Source organism: Pygocentrus nattereri, chromosome 21 (assembly GCF_015220715.1).
Source record: "Pygocentrus nattereri isolate fPygNat1 chromosome 21, fPygNat1.pri, whole genome shotgun sequence".
Taxonomy (NCBI): domain Eukaryota; kingdom Metazoa; phylum Chordata; class Actinopteri; order Characiformes; family Serrasalmidae; genus Pygocentrus; species Pygocentrus nattereri.
This window is the reverse complement of record NC_051231.1, coordinates 13,460,401-13,481,205: the sequence shown is the minus strand read 5'-3', so window position 1 is coordinate 13,481,205 and position 20,805 is coordinate 13,460,401. Positions and strand designations below refer to the sequence as shown.

Sequence of the window (20,805 nt, the reverse complement as noted above, 5' to 3'; positions counted from 1 at the left end):
TTAGGTAGTTATAAAATGTCCACCAACCAAAAATATCCAGCTAACAGCATCCTGTGACCACAGATGAAGGACTAGAGGACTACAAACAAACTGCAGCAACAGATGAGCTATTGTCACTGATTTTGCATCTACAAGGTGGACTGACAAGGTATGTGTGTCTAATAGAGTGGACAGTGAGTGGACACAGTGTTTAAAACTCCAGCAGCACTGCTGTGTCTGATCTACTCATACCAGCACAACACACACTAACACACCACCACCACGTCAGTGTTACTGCACTGCTGAGAATGACCCACCACCCAAATAGTACCAGCTCTGTGAGGGTCCATGGGGGTCCTGACCCCACAGTGGGCTAAGAAAGTATCAGAGAAACAGATGGACTACATTCTGTAACTATAGAACTACAAAGTGCACCTATATAGTAAGTGGAGCTGATAAAAGGTGGTCAATGTTATGCCTGATTGATGTATATATATATGTATATATACAGACTCATTAACTCAGGGTGCAAAAATCTTGCTTTTAATGTTTAGTGGTTTCCCAAAAAAAGGTTAAAATAAAAAAGGTAACTAGCCGATTGTAGGTTGTGGTTTCCGACGGCTAAAAAATGATAAAATATTGAAAGTGTGTAAATGGTTCCTAGCACCAGCGCTACGAAGAAGGAGTTCGCACCGTTCTGCTCTGCGCATGCGCAGTCTTCAGCCCAGTTCAGCTCTCCGGCTCCATCAGCTGGGCACAGGCTACTCCGTGTGCCATATTGTGTACGAGAGAGCAAAATAGCTCATTTTTACGTTTCAGAAAAGGAGGAGACTGTCGCCACGACTGAGAGGAATATCTTCCGACGGCCTAATCTCACCACAGAGGTAATAGCGGCTCCTAACGTGGTATTTAATTCAGCATCTTCGCTAAAACTTGAAAGGGAGCCGGCTACTGCTACCGTTACCGGCTAAGCTAAGTTTAGCTGTCCAACCAACCAGCGCTTGCTAGCGTGCTCTCTCAGTCCGGTTGAGGCAGCGTTAGCATCCCATCCTTGTCTGTAAATCGGTACCAGGGCTGTTCATTAGGCTGAGAACTGCAGTGTTGTCTAATTACTTCGCTAATCCAGCTAACACGCTATTCTCTTTCAGTTTACTCGGTAGCCGGCTAAAGTAAGAATGGCCGAATATGTAGTTAAGTTAACCTCGTTGTGTGTGCTAACTTGCTAGGTAGCCAGCTGTTAACGCTAAGTAGTTCACGCTGCTCGATAACTAGCAGTTGGTCAGGTAGTCAGGACTTTGGGTCAGTTTCTTGGAGCTAGATCTAACAGCTAGAAGATTTTGGCTTCTCATTCGCCAGCTTATTTTTTGTTTTTTTTCCGTTCCACCTTAAATTGTGCGGCTCTAAAATACAGCACGTACAGGCGCCAAAGTGTAACTGATGTACCGTTTAAGGTGGAACGTGAAATTCATTAGTGCTAACTGGAAAAGCTCATTTTAGCTGATAACCAGAGCTTTTAGTTTAACTGTGTTTGCTCTTCGTTTACGTTACTCGGCCTTGTGGAAACAGGTTCGACTTGTACCATGTAGAATATCCCAATATGAATGTTATCTGGGGCACCAGTCAGTTAAATTAATGGAAAGCTCATAAAGCAAAGCCGAGGGAGGGTAACGTTGCTGTAAGGCCTAAAGCTGCCTCATTTTCCGAGACGTGCTGTGAGTAATGCTCTGGTTTTGCTCGGGTTCTGCCCAAAACCTGCTGTCACTCTTCGTGTTACTCGTGTTGTATTATTCTTATCTGAGGCTCAAGCTGCGCTCGAAATAAATCCTTTCATGACTTACTACACGTGTGCGTGGGGTATGGTGCACTGACCGTGAAGATACCATGTGCAGTGCGTAGATCAGAACATGTAGGACGATTGTGTTCCTTTTATTCAGTTAAAGATGGTTCGAGTGTTCTTTAGTGAAGGGCAAGTGATAGAGCAGTTTAACTGACTGTGTGTACTTCATTTGACAAATGGACTGGATGCAACTTGGGGAACAAACCATGACTATAATCCTCTAACGGTCTCTCCAGGAGATAAATATGATCGATTTAGAAGTGTAATACAAATATTTCTTGCCACTCTTCAGTCAATAATCCGTTCAATGAAATGACCTCCTACGTCATCATCATAAAGTTCCTGGAGCTGTTGGGCAGATGTGGCCATATGCACTGTATGACGAAAGGTATCCAGACTACCCGAACTACTTCGAATTGATTAATTTAGCTGTTTTAAGGTGCACTCAGTGCTGGCACAGCTTGTATAATCTCCAGACAAAACATCAGCCCATTTAATTTGATGCTCTGGAGCAGCTGCACATGAGACTAAGGTCATTTATGCCAAGCGTGGGCTTTGAGCTGTGGACCAGTGGAACTGTGTTTTCTGGAGTGATGGAGCTCCACCTAATCCCTTTGGGGTGAGTTGGAGTGATCCAGCTCTGACCATCCAACATCAGTACCCGACCTCACTAATGCTCAATCAAATCCTCACAGCGATGTTCCATCATCCAGTGTAAAATCTTCCTATCTGAGTAGAGGCTGTTACTGCAGCACAAACCCATTATATTAATACCCTTTATTTCAGAAGAAACGTTGGAATCTACAAACTTTTCAACATACATTTTAAGAGAATGGTCTCCTTTGATCAGTAAATCGCTGCTCTCGGAGCAAAACCTTCCATTTTTCAGTTTTTGACAGTTTTAAAATGCCCATTGTTCATTACACAGTGTATACATACATTTCAGGAATAATGAACCAAAGCAAATGGTGAAAAACTACTTGCAGAAACAAAAATCTGGTTTCATTGACTTGCATTAAAAGTGAGATGTTTTTTTTCTTTCTCCTGTAAAGTTATCATTTTGAAGGTGTGAGGTTTTGTTCTGACAGAAGCTAAATGTTTAGATTGTAGTCCGACTACCAGTTCATTTTGGCAGGCATGATTGAAATACATCCACTTAACTAGTGAAACCTCAACCAGCTTAAAGAAGCTAGACTTCATGCAAGGTTGTGGTTTTAGGGTTTTGTGCTGACGGAGAGCTTTTTCCTCCACACGATTTCTAACTGGACCCGTCAGCTTCGTTATTGAACTGTGGGGGAGGTTCAGTGGAAAAGTAACCAATTAGAGGAAAAAATTAGCAACCGCTGCCGTCTGTCTTGAGGTCATGAGTGTGTTGTTGTCTGCTTTGAAGGGTTTTGTGATTTATAACAAGCTAAGTGTTGGGACTGAGTAATTAATCTTTTTTTTGTATGTGTGTATACAGTTAACCAAAGTTTTAAGAGGTAATTTAACCAAATATGACCTGGCTTCAAAAGTGAACTGGCTATACTATATTTAGCAAAGACCAGCATGACAACATTTATTGTTTTTGATAATTACATCACAGTATGTCAGTGCTCTTTTCTGAGCACATGGTGTACCATTAGCACTTAAAAACAATTCCCAACTGAATGTTTGATTACAAACAGTTAGCCTTGTTTAACTATATTTAGTGCAGCGTATTATTTGAAAAGTCATTGTATGCATATTTTTAATGCAGCACTTATTCTGACATCTTATAAAGATGGAAAAGACAAATGTTGTGATCTCCTCTATCATAAACGTTTCTTGAAGTTTTGTGAGTTACATTTTTGCTGTATCGCCTTCGTGTTCAAGCCTAAAACATTAGGCTTGGGCTGTATGCAAAAATTATGGTGACATTTAAAAATCATAATGGTATTTCAAATTTATGACCTCTCAAATTTCAAAAAGGGTGGAAATCAGGGCCAGGAAAAACATTTTTTAAATTAAATATGATTGCAGCTCAGATACGGCACAGCTACATGCAATAGAAAAGCATATTCTCTACACAATACGAAACGCGTTCAGTTTCAGCTTTCACTCCAACACCAGTCACTCGACTTCACCCTCTCCTCCAAATATTTGTTCTGGAATACATTCAGGTAAGATTGCAGCAGTAGAGAATAGAAAGTGAACAGAGCTAGAATCTGCTGCAACAGCTACCTTGTGGTGATTCGGGCTACAGAATGTAACTACTGCAACTACTTAAGGCGTAGTTGGAAAATTGGAAGAGGAACTTTTCGAATGTGGAAAAGAAAATTCAGCGTTGTTAAAAAAAAAACCCAAAAAACATGATTTAAGGGGAATATGACTTTAATAAATATCGTGGCTATTATAGCGAAGCTAATGCTAACTAGCTCCTTATCAGTTGTTCTATAGTTTGACATATATGGAGTGATGTCCTGCAAACTGCATACTGTGTTCACTGATTTCAGGCATGTCAAACTGGAGTCTTTCTGCGAAGTACTGCAGAATTGAGCTTTTATGGTCATTTAACGCTCTGAATTCAGTTCATGAAGGCCTTGCTAATTAGCTGAACAGTTAAATCAGGTGTGTTTAGTGTTTTGGCCCGCAAGGACTGAAGCCTGACACATTTGAACTTATTTGGTAACTGGGTAAAGCAAACTACTTTTTTTATTTTGATATGAATATGAGTGACTTCTATCACCAGCAGTGATAGTATTTTTTACACAATCACAGTCATATACCGTATACCCCAGAGAAATGTCAGAAAGGCAAGCCTGCTTAAGATTTGCTGAACTAAAGTCCTGAAGCTCAATGGAAGAAAAACAAAATCACATTTAGATTACACAAATTTTCCCACTCTACCTTAAAAATTGTTTGCTTTTACCATGCTGGACAGAAACAGGTCAGCAGCACATTAGAATCTGGATGTCCACTGTGATATAAGTGTGTTTTACTTGAGCTTTTTAGGGGAAAAGTCTCTTGTCCTTCACTGGCTGTTCTTGCTGAGGTAGTGTTAGTTGCTGACTGCTTTTGACTAGCCTTTTAGATCATTGTCATTACAAAGGTTGCCCTGTAATTAGTATTATGTACAGTACTTAAGGATGCACCAATGTGGGGGTTTTGGGCCAATGACTGTACTATAATTTTTTATAAGCCATTTATAAAATGTATTGGCACTAGCTCTCCCTGATGTATCATAATTATATCTTTTTAGTTTTGAGTGGGTAAATTTAATGTAATTAAATTTTAGTAAATGTAACTTTTTTTTACCTTTAGTAGTTTATGTATATTGTTTATACAGTAAAAAATAAATAAAACAACTTTGACCTTGTAAAGTAACTAACAAGGTTAATTACTTTCTTAATTCTCTTCTTGTTGCGTCTTTTCTTGAGTGCCTTGCTATCCCTTTGCTGCTGTAGCACTGTGAAATTCTCCGTTGCAGGACTAATAATAATTTTATCTGAAAAGGAAACCAGGAGCATTATTTATAGAAAAAAATTGCTTTTAAATCACAGACATAAAACTGAAATATTGCATTTAGAAATTTTCCCTAAATTCTTTAGCCTCCGGGTGTTTTTTAAGACTAGGGTTTCTTAGGATGATTTAAACTAATAACTAATAAACTAATAACATCTATAAATTATTTCCTGGCTGATTTAGAGGTGGAATTATGTATGAAGCTTATCTATGAATTAAAATTTTTTGTTCTAAACTCTTTTCTGTTTTTTCATGATGTATGTTGCTGAGACCAGGCGTTACACATATGAGAAACACTAATGCTAGATTATGATTAATACCCCCTTTATTAGAGACATAAAAATGTTTTCTTTTATTCATCAGCTGTCATTCTTTTCAAAACTCATATCAAAAAATGTTAGCAATGTACGTACAGTATTTTGGAATGAAAGTCTTTCTCCTTGTGTAACACCCTGTCTTTTTTATCTTGCCTATTACAACTTCTCATGTACTCACTGTTTTCAACTTGAAATAAACTTTGTTTGAATTTCCAGTGGCTTGAATGTTTCTTGACCAACACTAAGGATAATCTGAGTGATCCTGTTTTGTGCTTTCTTGCAGCTGTTTAGAGGTGCCACCTTCACCTGTGGCCCCCTGCCTGCACCACATCCCCCGCTGTCCTCTGTTGATTCTTTGTGGTGATAAAGCACTGTCTACACCTCTGCCAAGCTGTCGGACATGTCGGGACCTGTGCCGAGTCGGGCCCGCGTTTACACGGAAGTAAACACGCACCGGCCCCGTGAATACTGGGATTATGAGTCCCATGTTGTTGAGTGGGGGTAAGAAGTGATATTGAATCATATTGTTATCGGCAGAATAAAAGAATTGTTGGCTTTGGACTGTTAGATTTGGCTGCTTCAAACTGATATTTGATGCTTAGTTTATTGTATTTATTGTATATAACTCAGAAAATACATTTTCAGTACAACAGAAATAAGGAGTGGCTGAAATGGCTGAGTGCCTTGCTTTAGTATATAGATGTTTCCATTATCAGTTTAATAGAGCATTATAAAAATACAACATTTGAAGCAAAAATTGTGCTTTATGTTTTTGCAATCAATCTAATGCTCCACAGGCTCATATTTTAGCACCAGTCTAACATGCTAGACTCAAGCTAACATGGTAGCCACAATTGGTTTTGAAATGACACACTAAAAATTAATTTAGAGAGTTCCCTCAGATCCTTGAAGACTTATATAGTAGATATTGAAAATGACAAGTTACATCAGAAAATGTATGAAAATGTATTAGATTAATTTTGAGAATATCCAGACATTTTTAATGAAAAAGGTATCCGCTATAATAAGCTCAAACCAGTTCTGGACTTTTCTTATTTTTAAAAAAAAGGAAAATAAATGTAAACCAGGTTTTATCCACAGCGCTAGTGTTTAAAAATGCTGCCATTCGTCTAAACATGGCCATGTAAAATGTGAGTATGTACTGTCATTGCTGTTCCTGATAAATACAAGTAATGTTTATTTGAGTATTATGACTGAGGATAAACTCTTGGTGAAAACCCAAACATCTCATCTTAAAATGAGGGTTACAGAAGGTTAAATAGTCCCCAAAAGGGTGGTGATCTGTTTTTTTTATTATTATTATTATTATTATTATTATTATTATTATTATTATTGGTCAAAAGGAGTTAAAATCTATTGGCCATACATAACTATGACACGAATATAAAAAAGGTGTACAAATGTGTAATAAATGAGAGGACAGTATATACATTTATGGTCAGCTGGGCACATCATATCTGATATCTTAAGTGTGTTTGCTAGCCTGCAGCTCTGGGACCATAAACGGTGGCTGAGCTGCAGGCTAGTATCTCCAGTGCTTTATATCCAAATGGAATTAGAGGATGGTCGTCTCTTTATCATGTAGCACTCCAACACATTTCAAAGCTACAGATTAATGTTCATGATCACACGGTTCACACAGAAAATAATGTGAAATGTGTCTGTGTATATGTTGCTGCTGTCGGAACAAACCCTAAAATCAAATATATATTTTTGTTGTTCTTCAGTTTTTGAAGTAGTTTTAAAAAATGTCCACTGGCCTTGATATTTTGTATAAATTTCTTGATAAATGGAGCTGAAAATGACTCAAAATTAGAATGAACTAATATATAGATTTAATATGTGTGTGTGTGTGTGTGTGTGTGTGTGTGTGTGTGTGTGTGTGTGTGTGTGTGTGTGTCTATACATACATACACACACACGTCTTGCAGATATATTTAACATGTAGTACTTTTTTTTTTCTTTTGTGCTTTTCACCCCTATTGATACTATTTTTGCATCTATATTCCAGTCTCTGTACATAGAAATGTCCAAAAATCGAAAAATAATTTAATCGATAAGAGTATACATCATTGAGGAAACTTCTGTTAAAGCTTTGAACTGGATTAAAAGTAGAATCATAAGCTGTGGAAACAAACCAGGTTAATCAGCATCATTGTAGTGATGGTCTTTAATAGATGAATGCACATAGTAGCAAACGGAGAGCCACTTCCAACCTGAAGTGAACGCTCAATATATAAGCAAAGACACTGACCCAAGCAAATTAACATCATAACCATGTACAAATATCTGCTACCAAAAATTGATTCCCACCAGTGCCGTGGACCCAACTACCATCAATGGGATGGGGTTGCAGCGATGTGGCGTACACAAGAGATTAAAATCTTAGTCAGAATATTCATAATCCTGTTCAGAATCTTACATACACCACCTTCGTTTGCCATAGTAGCTTAAAGGTTTTTTGCTTGCGTTTGAGCTGACCCTGAAATCACCTTATCTTGTTTGAGAACTCTGATACGCTGAAAAAATCAGAATGAGTTGGAGCGTAGAATCCCTTTCCTCTCTCTGCTGTGTGAGATTCGTTCAGTGTGTCTGGCATGAGCAGCCAACTCAGTGTAAGGTTTATTTTCCCAGTCTATACGCAGTCTGGTTGCCATTTTACCAATCTCTTTGTCCAACCCTTTGACACTGTGCAACTTGAACACATGGTCCCAGCCTGCAAAAGGCAGCATGTTACTGTGATCGTTCATGGCAACATGCAGACTTTCCACAAAATCCTCTACTGATTCTGTTTTCCTTTGCATGACAATTGACTTTAGTCCACACCAGTGGGATGACGCATAGTGTTCATCTGAGTAATGTTCACAGTGCATTTTTCCAATGTTAACGCGCAGGTCTGCGATCTCTTTTGCCGTTTCATATGTTTCTGATGTTTCAAAATGCAGAAATGCTTGCATTTGCCCCTGCGGACCTCTAAGAGCCGTCATGGGGATTTGCTGTTCTGTCCTCAGATACAGTGGTCTGGTTTGCATCCTTTGAGGCTTCAGATGTTTAAGAATGTCCATTGTTGTCCTTTGTAGCTATTGATTTTAGTTCCTTAAGCACGTCTTCTTTACGGTCCTTCACAATCTGTTGTAAAATTACTCTCATGGCTCCTTTCACTTGCTGCACCCTGTCCCGTCTGATGTGGATCTCCTGATGTTGTTGATTCGGGATAGGTGGCCATGTAAAATGGGAGTGCAATGTATTGCTCAGTGTCTAATAAACTCAAAACCACAGAGACACAGTTGAAAAGCTCCCAATGAAAATGGAAACATCTCAGTTTGAAATATGGACTGCAGAAGGTAAAATAGTCCTAGAGGGGTATTGGTCCATTTTCATTGGTCAACAGAGTACAGTAAGTCAAAATCTATTGGCTGCACCTAACTCTGATATTCATATTCAAAAGAGTGTTTGCATAAATGCATAACAAATGAAAGTGAAGGAAATACATTTATGGCCATTTCACATCTGATGTCTTAAGTGTGTGTGCTAGCCTGCATCTCCAAGCCATAAAGAATGTCCAAGTGTCTCTAGTTGAAGTAACAGAAACTACTCATGTTCAAAAGGAATTAGAGGATGGTCAACTCCTCAGCTTATAGCACACCAGCACTTTCCAAAGCTACAGATTAATGGCCAGGGTCACACAGTTCATACTTGCACGGAGAGAGAAAATGAAAGACTAAAGACTGTGTTCTGTCATTTGCTGCAAGAGAAAACTCACAAAATACACTCCCACTTAAATGAACTGTCATGGAAATATTGTTTACCGGCCACGTGTTCCTTAATTTTAAAACCATTGAATTTTACGACATTCAGAGGTGAAGGAAAGGAGCATATTTATATCCACCCTTCACCATAAAGTGCAATAAAACTGAAGATGTTATTCCAGCATGTGCAATAAAAATAAAATGACTTCACTGCAGATTAACACAAACTCAGAAATCAAAATTCATAAGCCAATATTAAATGCAATATAACATTTTATATATCTGTATGTATTAGTGTCTGCATCAACAAATATGCACACAAAAACACTGGATATGAGCATTGGCCCAGAATTCCTACATTTTTGCATCCATATTTTTGCAGAATGAATTTTGGGAATATCTCTTTGTGAGTGGTAAAAAGTATTTCATTTTAACTGAAACTGAACAAAAGTGTTTTTTTACTTGTAGAAACCAAGATGATTTCCAGCTTGTTCGGAAGCTTGGACGTGGAAAGTACAGTGAAGTGTTTGAGGCGATCAACATCACAAACAATGAGAAGGTGGTGGTAAAAATTCTCAAGGTGAGTGCGGTGTGATCGGGTGTGTTATGGAGAGGCTCAGAAACTGGAGCTTGAATGTTGTGAATTCTTTCCAACAGCCTGTGAAGAAGAAGAAAATAAAGCGTGAGATAAAGATCCTTGAGAACCTGCGAGGAGGCCCTAACATCATCTCCCTTATAGATATTGTGAAGGACCCAGTGGTGAGTGTGTGTTTGTAGGATTTTTGTACTGGATTCCTCTGGAAGATGATAGAGCTTTGTAGCTATCCAGTGTGAGACAAAGTATCGGTAGATTGTCAGATGTCTTTAAGTTCGTATCAGTTAAAGCATAAATTAATAAATATCATTTAACACCTGCTGATTAAACAATGTTTCTTTTGTTCTGCAGTCTCGAACGCCTGCCTTGGTTTTTGAACATGTGAACAACACAGATTTTAAGGTAAACTAGTAAAATGTGTTTTGGTCTTCCGCCAATGCATTCACTTAAAGGTCCTTTTCCTCTAGGCACTGTGATTCAGTACAGTTATAAGTCTTTGATCACACATTTTGTCGTCAGAGCCAGTTGAGCCATATTATACCTTTTCTGTGCTGAATTTCTTGCTGGGATATCTAGCATATCAAACAGGGCAGTGTAAATGCAAATGCGGCAACACGGTGCTTTATATTTTTATCGTTATTATAAGGTGAGAATGCATTTGAAACTATGCATCATGGTTAAAAACTGTATAGATGTTACAGCCCTTGTTCTCTGATGATCTTTCTGATGATCTAATCACTGACTGTTGTAGTGGAAAATATCTAAATAAACCAGAAAACAGTAAAGTCTCAGAGTCACAATTAATGCTCCAGAGTAATATGTTTACTAAAACTCTTGGCCAGGGAGAAACTCATGGAAAGTACCCAGAGATCTCCAAAGACAGACCAAAGTTACAAAGATTATATGTCCCCCCAAGTAGGATGTTGTTACTTGTCATTGGTTAACAGAGAACTAGGAAGATGCAATCCATTGGTTACAACTAATTGTGATGGTGTTAACATGCATGCATAATGAAAAAGAAGGAAGCTCTTAAATGGTTAGAAAGTCTTCACACAACTGTTCTCTTCTAGAAACATTTGTGTCTGCACCCTCAAGGCCACTAAACAATGATTCACAGTAGCCCCTGTCAGCTAGTTAGGCCTCAGGACAGATAACAGAAACACAGGACCTGGGGAAACTGTAAAGTAGTTAACTCCTTATCTCCTCCTTGCACTCAAAGAACAATGCGAGGTCACCCAAATGTTTAGAATAACATAAACTCTTTCTAAAACTAAGAACATTGTAAAATGCCCTAAAGTACTAAAACAACTGGCTATACTGAAATCCACTTAAATGGGTTTGACACATGCACATCTCTTAAAGGGTGAACTTTAGCCATAAAACCACACTGTTTACATGCAAAGATTCCAATTGAATTTTTTTTATTATAGTTTAAGACTGAGCTGTTTATATAAATAATGCTCAATAATCTGATGGATTTTTTTTTGTTTACATGCACACTAGTAATTGGTCTTAAAACTGACACAGCAGTTAATAATCTGAAAGAAATTGTATTGTCATGCTGTGATTATGTAAACCTGCTCTTTCACATTTAATTGAAAGCTGTGAATGCTCCCCCCCCCCCCCACCTCCTCTCCTCAGCAATTGTATCAGACACTGACAGACTATGACATTCGGTTCTACATGTATGAAATCCTAAAGGTATGTATTTTTTCTCTGTCAGATGGAATTGGCATTGAGTAATCCCTTATTTTAATGTATCACTTAAATCTCATTGATCTAATTAATACTTCTACATCATTGTTCCTGTAGGCTCTCGATTACTGCCACAGTATGGGCATTATGCACCGGGACGTGAAACCACACAACGTCATGATTGATCATGAACACAGGAAGGTAGCTGATGTGATTTGTTTGTCAGTAAAGGTTCTTATTTATTTTGACTGGAAGCTGACCTATTATGGTGTAGTCCACTGTTAAAGAGGAATTCCACTGATTTTTCAAAATTAATTTAACTTTATTATAACTTGCATATGATTCAAATATAGCCATTTTAATTACTATCCAAAACCACTAGTTAACCTGTGTCTTTTGAGCTTTACATGTATTGTTGATGTTAAAATAGTTGTATACCTGAGGAAAAAAGTTTTCCTTCAGTACTATTTTTGCCTTACATGTACAATAAAACAATTCTGATTCTGCACGTTTCTCTAGAACAGAGCATTTCACACCAAACCTCTCAATGACTTTATTTACAACTTGAAACTTTAATTATATAGAATTTTTTTTTTTTTAGAAATTATTGAAATTTTTCTTTAAATCAAATTCATAGGCAGAATTTGGTAGATCAGCATCTTTTCTTTCTGAAGTGTCACTAGTCTAAGCAATCAAATTATCTTTATGATTAGGATATTTTGAGACTGTAGTTATAGGGCCTGCTGCTTTCACAGTGCACGTTTTACCATATGATTTTCCCAGCTGCGCCTTATTGATTGGGGTCTTGCTGAGTTCTACCATCCAGGGCAGGAGTACAACGTCAGGGTGGCTTCCCGCTACTTCAAGGGACCAGAGCTTCTAGTCGACTATCAGGTCTGTTTCTGAATGCTTATAACGGCTTGCTCTACTGTTTTATCTTTTTTTTTTATGGAAAATGTGTCAAATCTGTAATATGCTGTGTTTTAAATGTTCCAGATGTACGACTACAGTCTGGACATGTGGAGTCTTGGTTGCATGTTGGCCAGCATGATTTTCAGAAAGGAGCCATTCTTTCATGGTCATGATAACTATGACCAGGTAAACACCTGGAATGTAATTTGTACTAAAATATTAGCACTGAATGCCACAAAATGTATACACTTATTAGCTTATTGGAGTCAAAGAGGTCTTAATGGAGTGTATTCATAGTACCACCTGTAGTTGAAGAGGGCAGAATTGCTCAATCAGTTTGTGATAAAACTTTGAGGAAACGGGAATGAATTGTGCTAAAATCTTGTGATACACAAATGACATGCACTATTTTTGAAATGTGACAAATTTGGATACCAGGGTTTATTTGTTTCTGAACTTTTGTGTTTGGAAGTCATGTTATATTAAAGTGTGGCTTGTTTGTTATAAAACAGCTCTGTATTTATTAAAAGTTATGTTTTTTTAATTTATTTGCAAAGCACACCCTGTGCATTTGAAAGTCATGTTACCATGCTATGTGAATTTGACAGTTTTCAGGCTTTTACAAAACACTTTCTGTTCATTTCCTGTGTTTTGGCACTAACTTAGTCCTTTAGGTTTGCAGTTAATTGTCAATTTGTGAAAATTTAGTTTTTAGTAATGACCAATAACATGCTGTCTGTTATTTATCACTCTATAGTTGGTCAGAATAGCCAAAGTCCTCGGAACAGAAGACCTCTATGATTACATCGACAAATACAACATAGAACTTGAGCCCCGCTTCAACGATATCCTAGGACGGTATGTGCTCTGGTTTAAAGTGACTTTTGATTTAGTTCATTTAATTTTGCATCACCACTGATATTCTAAGGAATGGAAAGAGTGATGTCAAAGATTGAAATGTCATTTTGCAGTGTCTGATAATCATCTATTTATCCCACGTCAGGCATTCCCGTAAGCGATGGGAACGTTTTGTCCACAGCGAAAATCAGCACCTGGTTAGTCCAGAGGCCCTTGACTTCTTGGATAAGCTTCTGCGGTATGACCATCAGGCCCGACTGACTGCGCGAGAGGCCATGGAACACCCATACTTTTGTGAGTGCCACTTCCCTCCCAATGAGCTATGACTGACTGTAACTACTGTCGTATGAGTTTCAAGGGAATTTGTGCAATGCAAAACTTAAAGCCAGAGTTTCAAAACTAAATTCTACTTCTCCAGCGCAGACGTGTCGTTGTAACATCTGATAAAGAAAGAAAATCAATAAAGCAACAAAGTCATGATTGAATCTTCAAAGTAATATATTAATTTAAGGTGAGAAACTCTTGGTAAGAAAACCCAGAGATCTCCACGTAAAGCAAGGATAATAGAAGGTTGTGTAGTCCCCAGGTTAATAGAATGTTTAACCCCTTGGTTGGTCCTTTTTATTGGTCACCATAATACAAAATCCAGTGGTTTTACCTAATTGTGAAATTATTAATGAAGTGAGTGTTAACACATGCATAATACATGAGAAGAGATGAAAAAACATTTATGGTAAAAAAAAAAAAAAAAAAACTTAGCCTCTCACATCTGGTATCTTAAGGCTGTGCAGCCCCAAGGCCATAAATTGCCTACTGTCACATCACTTGGCTGGTCTTCAGTCAAAGTAATTTATGCCCAAATAAAATTTAGAGATGGTTCCCTCCTTTAAGCCATAGTATACTAACACATTCCAAAACTTCAGGGTAACCTGGAATTGCATGGGCACAAAGAGGGCAATGAGAGTTCACCATGTAATGTATTGTAATTAACTATATCAAATGTTAATACATGAAATTACAATTTTTGTAATCAGGCTGCTGACATACTTGCACATAATATTAATGTGGGCACTGGGCGCATTTTCTAAAACAGAACATACTCAATCATCGGTCACTTTTCAAACCCAAAAAAGTTTCAAATTCCATTATATTTATGAGTAAATAATAATAATGTATATAATAAGCAAAATATTGTATTCTTTTTTTGGCTGGTTTAGTTCTGCTCCCTCCAAGCCCCAGCACTACCAGATATACTTTCAGTATTTTTTGAGCTGGAACACACCAGTGATTGACAGCATTAAAGTCACAGAGCACAACAAAAATATTGTATTATTAAAAAATATATATTGTATATTAAAACATAACTTACAAATTCTGTGCGCTGTGGTTTTGGTGACCAAAGTTTCACCTTTGAGATAGGTATACATGTGGTGTTCATTATAGCTCTACTCTACTGGTTGTGATTGATGTATGCTTTTAGAAGGTGTGAGGTTACTTCTTAATGGTGGTCTTTGCTTTAGAAGGTCACTCTGAACTCTGAAAATTTAGGGTGGACTGTCACTGTCCTTTGATTGTAAAAAGGAGATTAAGGGTCAAGTCCTTGCATTTTTCCCAGGTCTTATTTAATGTTATCTCTCCTGAGGCCTGGCTAGTGCAAGGAGGAGCAAAATGGTCAACTCCTCACATGTACATCTCTCAAAGGTGAAACTTTGGTCACCTGAACCACAGTGCTAAGTCACTGAAGCAGTACTGAAGTATTAAAGTACGAGTTAAACAGGTTTTAAATGTCATTAGATCACTAATATTGTGGAAAGGATCTGTAAATGTCACTTTTGTCGTATGACATGAATGTGCTGTCAGTGAATCAGTAATCCACCAGAACAAGATCTGTCCTTGTTTTTGCTTCCATGAGCTGTTTTAAATCCTTCTCTAGTGTTAAATCCATCACTGGTCTGCTAGAGGCTGTTGGACATTTAGATTCTGCTAAACCCCTTGGCAAGCATCACTGCAACTAGTGTTTGGGACGGTGAAGAAAGCTACACATTACCATGTGCAAGTCTTTCATTCTCAAAATGAAAGCATTCAGATTAGTCACTGAGCTAAACTAATTTCTCTCACAGTTCGATAAATTTCAAGAGGTGAACAGTTGAAGGTATAGGTGCTTTTTAATTCTATGATAAACTGCTGTAGGAGGGCAGCATAATTTGGCAGAGTTTGCTGTTGTGACCTCGATCCTGCAGTCCAGTAATCTCTCACAAGTCAAAACTTCAGCTTCATGAGCCGTTTGTCTCTTTCTGTTTTTGAAGATCCAGTCGTAAAGGACCAGTCTCGGATGGTAGGCTCCACTAACGTGCCAGCAGTTAACACTGCAGTGAGCGCAGCCAGTATGATCACAGGTGAGAACATGGTGTGTAGCAGTCTTTCTGCACACTGGTCCTGGAGGCACATTTTATTGTTTTTCCTGCTCCTAACAAACCTGATCCAACAAATCAGCTTGCTAACAACTGTTTACTGAGTTGGAAAAAGGAGACTAAAACATGTTCAGTAAGGCAAGCAGTAAGAGCGTTGAGACAACATTTACAGAAATACTCCACCCTAAAAACTAATATTGCTGTTGTTGCTAGGAAGAAAGGAAGAATGGCTGCAGCCAGTAAGAAGAGAATAATACATAGCATAATGTCAGTGAGACCAGACTCACTGACTTCAAGCTACTGCTTTTTGATTGTGTTTTATTTATGTATTTTCACAGAAACAATTTGGACTATTTGGGTGACTTGAGTTCTGCAGTTTGTAAGCAATGTTAACCTTGTAGATCCAGTTCTGAACTATAGAAGCATAATTTGTATATCTGGGTTAAAAGAAAATAATGTGAATTAGATTTTTTTTTGTCAAGCAGTTCTTAAAGGGATTATCTGTATTACATCACATGACATATTACAATATTCGCAGCCCTTTTAACTCTAGCCTTTTGTTCTGAACAGGGATAGCTGCACTTCCAGCCTCCACAGCCCTGGGTCCGCTGGCGGGCTCACCCGTCCTCACAGCTGCCAACAACCTGAGCACCCCGGTGCCCGCTGCTGCCGGTGCCCCTCAGTGATGCCGTTCGTGCCTGCTTCCTCACCTCACCACGGCCTGGGACCAGGTGATGAGTGATTGCCAGTTTGCCAGTCCACACCCACCACCTCCTGGCTCAGTCCTGCGGAGACCTCTGGGACGGTGTTCTTAGAAAGGTGTCCCTAAACCTTCCCTCTACCCCGAGCCCCCACCCTAATAATCTTCACCTCAAGTTAAACAAACTCTGTACCTGTTTAACAGTTTACCTGAAAACATGAACCGTTCGGACTACTTTGTTGCGTGCCTGTGTGTGCGTGATGCCTACAGGTATTCCGTTGTTGTGGCTGGAGTGTAAGCGTGAGACTTTGCTCATTGTTCAAGAAACGTTAGGAACCCTGATGATAATAATGATGATGTTAAGCACATTTTCCCTTCAATACCTACAGCCAACGAGCACGAACATGATTAGCTTTTACTTTAGGAAGGGAAGGAGCGCTTTGGACCAAACGGAGGAGCACACTGCGAAATAACTTGACGTTCAGCCACTGAGACTTCGGCTCAGACATCTCAGTAAAATAGCGTTGGTGTCCTTGTGTTAATATAATTGTCAATAGCTCAGTCATAATAGGCAAGACAAAGACAAACTGATCCCAGATCAGCATTCATACCGCCTTTCAACAACTGTGGTCATAGAGTTTTAAATGTACTGGTGCTGTATCGCTGCAGTTTGTGTTGTATGTTACAACACTCAACTCATGACCTTAATACGCAGCAGTATTTTAGGTGGAAGACATACATTTCGATACTGCAACATGTGAAAGGGGAATTCCACCAATTTGTCAAAATTCCTGCATCAGTAAATCATTAAAACGACAGTCATTCAGAGTGATTTGGTCTGAAATGTGTTAAACTTACCGATTCAGAGTTGTTTACACTGGTTGTGCTGGGATGTCTGAAGAGTTTAATGCCTCCAAAAGCCGCCACTGTTTTACAATAGTTTTTCAAAAGGTTTTGGTGTAACGTGTTTGTAATGGCAAAGAAAGACATGCAAGGTGCTGTATGGCAAAATAGTCCCCAGAGGTTTGAGTCAGTTTCAGATTAATAGTACGTTAACATTAGAATTAACCACTTTCAATCAACCATCATGAAAATTTTATTTATATTTATATATATATATAAAAACCCAGATGTGTGTTGATATACTGGTCATATTAGATATTGTCATTGTAGTTTCTAGAAAACGCAGTCAGTTAAACAACGGTCACGATTGACTCTCCAAAGTAATATGTTTACTTAAGAATCACAGCTGGTAAAAACCCACCTGAAACAAGGATTACAGAAGGTTAACAACCATGTTGGTCTATTTCTTTGGTCAACACAGTGTAAAACAGTTAAATCTGAGTCAGTAAATTTCTGTACAATGAATCGTTTCAAACCAAATCAACCTCTTAAGGTACTTTGTTTACATCTCAGTGATTTACATGCAGAAAGTTTGGAGAACCTGTGGAAATCCTCTTTAATCTTTGAGTGCTAGAAGTCAAAATCCATTTAATATGGAATGCACACTGTGGATATCCATTTAATATGGCAATATTCCGACTTAACTTTTTCTGTTTCTTTTTGACATTCTTTTTTTATTTGATATTCTTTTTTTATTTGACTGCTGCTCCAAACTTGTTCTAGTGGGTTAAACGGCACCTGTTTAGTAAAGCAGAAGTAGTAGAATTTACTAAACATCTTCCACACCCAGTGACACACAAGGTCATTTTGAGTTTTCACTTGTTTGTGGAGAAAAAACATGAAATGTTCATAAATAGATTTCTCATGAAGTGCAAGCTTCTGATGTTCAAGCTGGTTGAAATAGATTTTAAGCTGCAGTTCAGCAGTTTGTAGAATAACAGTGGGGTTATTTTGAGGATATTTGCAAATGTAAAACTGTTGAATAATACAAATATTATTCTAGAACATTATGGAAAGTGATCTAGCATAAAATACCCTGTTGTCACACCTGGTGTTAAAATCTGTTTCAAGTTATTTGATCATAAGTGGACAGTGAGATGTTTACTCCATGGCCATGTTCAGACTGCAGGTGAAAGTGTCCCAAATCTGATGTACTGCCCAAATCCAAGTTTTGTTTTGCTGTCTATGTTCTCTTTTTAATGTGGCATCACTATGAACAGAGCACGCTAATGAACTGACCTGCATGTGCAAAAGTACAACATTAAAGGACAAACAGCAGACACCAAAATGACCACACTGAGCAAAGTTTACAGTAAGGAATAAAATATGATGAAGTATGGTGGTGGAAGCTGATCAAGAAGAGGAAGGAGAATCGGTTTTCCTTTTTCCTGCTATGCAAAAGAATGCTGAGTTAGCAAAGTGGTGCAAACTAAGTTTACCTACTGGATAAAATGATTACATCTGTGTGAAGCTCCTTTGCTTTACTTTTTTTCTTTTCAAAATGTCCTTGAACTTACCTGATTTTTAAATAGCTGTAGGTTTGATTTCTATCAATGGTAAAAGGCATTTCGATGACCAATATGTTGACTGTACAAGTGACAATATGATGCATATTAAGTTGGATTGATATAAAAACGTGAGTCTGCCTGGTCCGAGTTCACATTGCTGGATTTAGCTCCGCATATGCAGAGGATTGAATCTGAACTGAAACTGTCAGATTCAATGTTTTAGGCGACAGTGTGAACAGTAATAAAAAAAACAAATCTGAGATCAAATTTGGCCCACATGTACCTGCAGTGTGAACGTAGCTCATGTGTCTCCAGCGACTGCTTGTGATTGCAGGAAGAGTACTGTGCACATTTTCTGCATCAGTCTCTTACTGCGTGTGTCGTCAGACAATATGTTGCCAGTTCTTGTTCATGTGCTGGTCCTGGCTGTTACAAAAAGTTTTAATTACATGGACTGCAACAAATAAACAAACAGGAGACAATGACAGAAGTTATGGAGCTGCTTTTGTCTCTGCTGTGAGACTCAGTTGATTTATATGGTCTTTCAGTGTTTTTTGGGATGCGTCAGGACGATTAAGCGATGTGGTCGCATTGACCAACCAGCTATACTTTTTAGCAGGCCTGGCCTGAATAGCATTTGACAGACATAGTGCTTCTAATCAAGAACTGAAATACTAGTTCTGAAATTTGTCCCTAAAACTAGTCATGTTTCATACCTGCCAGCTAGTATCTAGTTAAAAATCACTAAACTTACATTTGAGATGATTAACTTCTTATTGTTTTCCACATATTAGCAATACCGGTTTGATCTGAAGGCCTTTAATGGTTAAATTTATTTCAGGCTACAATTTTTTGCGGCTTAAAAAATACAACCCTTCTGAACACTAAATAGAGAAACAAATAATGTAACAAAAGAATAATTCTGGCCAGCCCTACATTTCAAGACATACAGTACTGTGCAAAAGTTGAAGGCACTCTTGGTAGTAGGTGCATTTTTACATATAGTAACTCTATATAAAAAATATTTGATCTCCTGTGAGCTTTATTAATTGAATCAGCAGCACATGATTTAATTTATTGATTGATTACCCAAGCCAGATATTAGATGATGACTAATAATGGGCTTCTTCAAGGAGAGGTTTGGAAATGGTTAAATGAACACACTGACATGCATAAAATTTCTACGTACCATATTTTGTGTTAAATTTAATCTTTGTTTCTCAGAGCAAATAAACGTGTTCCTAGATGGACAGATTGACTAAAACTATTGCACAGTACTGTAGTTTTTTAACACCAATAAAAATGATCTGTACTTAAAGTAATTTTCATCCTATTCCAGCTCATGTTATCATTTTAAAACTGATGTTCAGTGAGCATAAATTTCTTGCATGTTGCATCCTCACCAACGAGTGGTGGAAAGTAACAAATTTATCTGTACGGTGCTTAAATTTATTTTTTTTTTCCAGAAGTTGTATACTTGAGTATTTTTTTAGATAGCAGTGCTTTTACTTGAGTAATATTTGAACCAAATTCCATTTTTACTCCACCGCTTTTCTCACTTTTTGTCCAGTTGCTGTTAACGTTGCACTGGGCTATGATGGTGCATCAGACTGCATAACTTTGCTATTGATGAGCTGCATATCCAGAGTTAGTTGATTTTATCTCATTTCAGTTTAAGATCTATCAATGGATTAACAAACAATGTAGACAGTTACAGTCCATATATATTGCAAAATAATGTTTTAATTTGCAATATATATGGCTTGAAGATCTGAATTTTTTTTTTTTTTCTTTGGACTAAATCTTTGGATGAACATATTTTCCAGCAGTAAGGTTA

The 20,805-nt window shown here is 37.9% G+C and overlaps 1 protein-coding gene across 1 annotated transcript; it reads left to right on the top strand.

Moving 5' to 3' along the window:
* The first annotated feature begins 680 nt into the window (after window positions 1–680).
* Window positions 681–19,494, top strand: csnk2a4 (casein kinase 2, alpha 4 polypeptide). Its single transcript, XM_017692746.2, has 13 exons — window positions 681–863; window positions 5,900–6,117; window positions 9,855–9,966; window positions 10,044–10,145; window positions 10,333–10,383; window positions 11,623–11,682; window positions 11,794–11,877; window positions 12,460–12,570; window positions 12,673–12,774; window positions 13,346–13,446; window positions 13,592–13,740; window positions 15,753–15,842; window positions 16,428–19,494. The coding sequence occupies exons 2-13, from the start codon at window positions 6,017–6,019 to the stop codon at window positions 16,541–16,543; spliced, it is 1,179 nt and encodes a 392-aa protein (XP_017548235.1). The 5' UTR covers window positions 681–863; window positions 5,900–6,016; the 3' UTR covers window positions 16,544–19,494.
* The last annotated feature ends 1,311 nt before the right edge of the window (window positions 19,495–20,805 follow it).

What these genes read in the sequence shown, in the direction of transcription:
- csnk2a4 (XM_017692746.2), top strand. Translation starts at nt 6,017, where the DNA reads ATGTCGGGACCTGTGCCGAGTCGGGCCCGCGTTTACACGGAAGTAAAC. An exon ending in ATATTGTGAAGGACCCAGTG is followed by an intron (nt 10,146 to 10,332) that starts GTGAGTGTGTGT and finishes TTTGTTCTGCAG; the next exon opens with TCTCGAACGCCTGCCTTGGT. An exon ending in ACATGTATGAAATCCTAAAG is followed by an intron (nt 11,683 to 11,793) that starts GTATGTATTTTT and finishes TTGTTCCTGTAG; the next exon opens with GCTCTCGATTACTGCCACAG.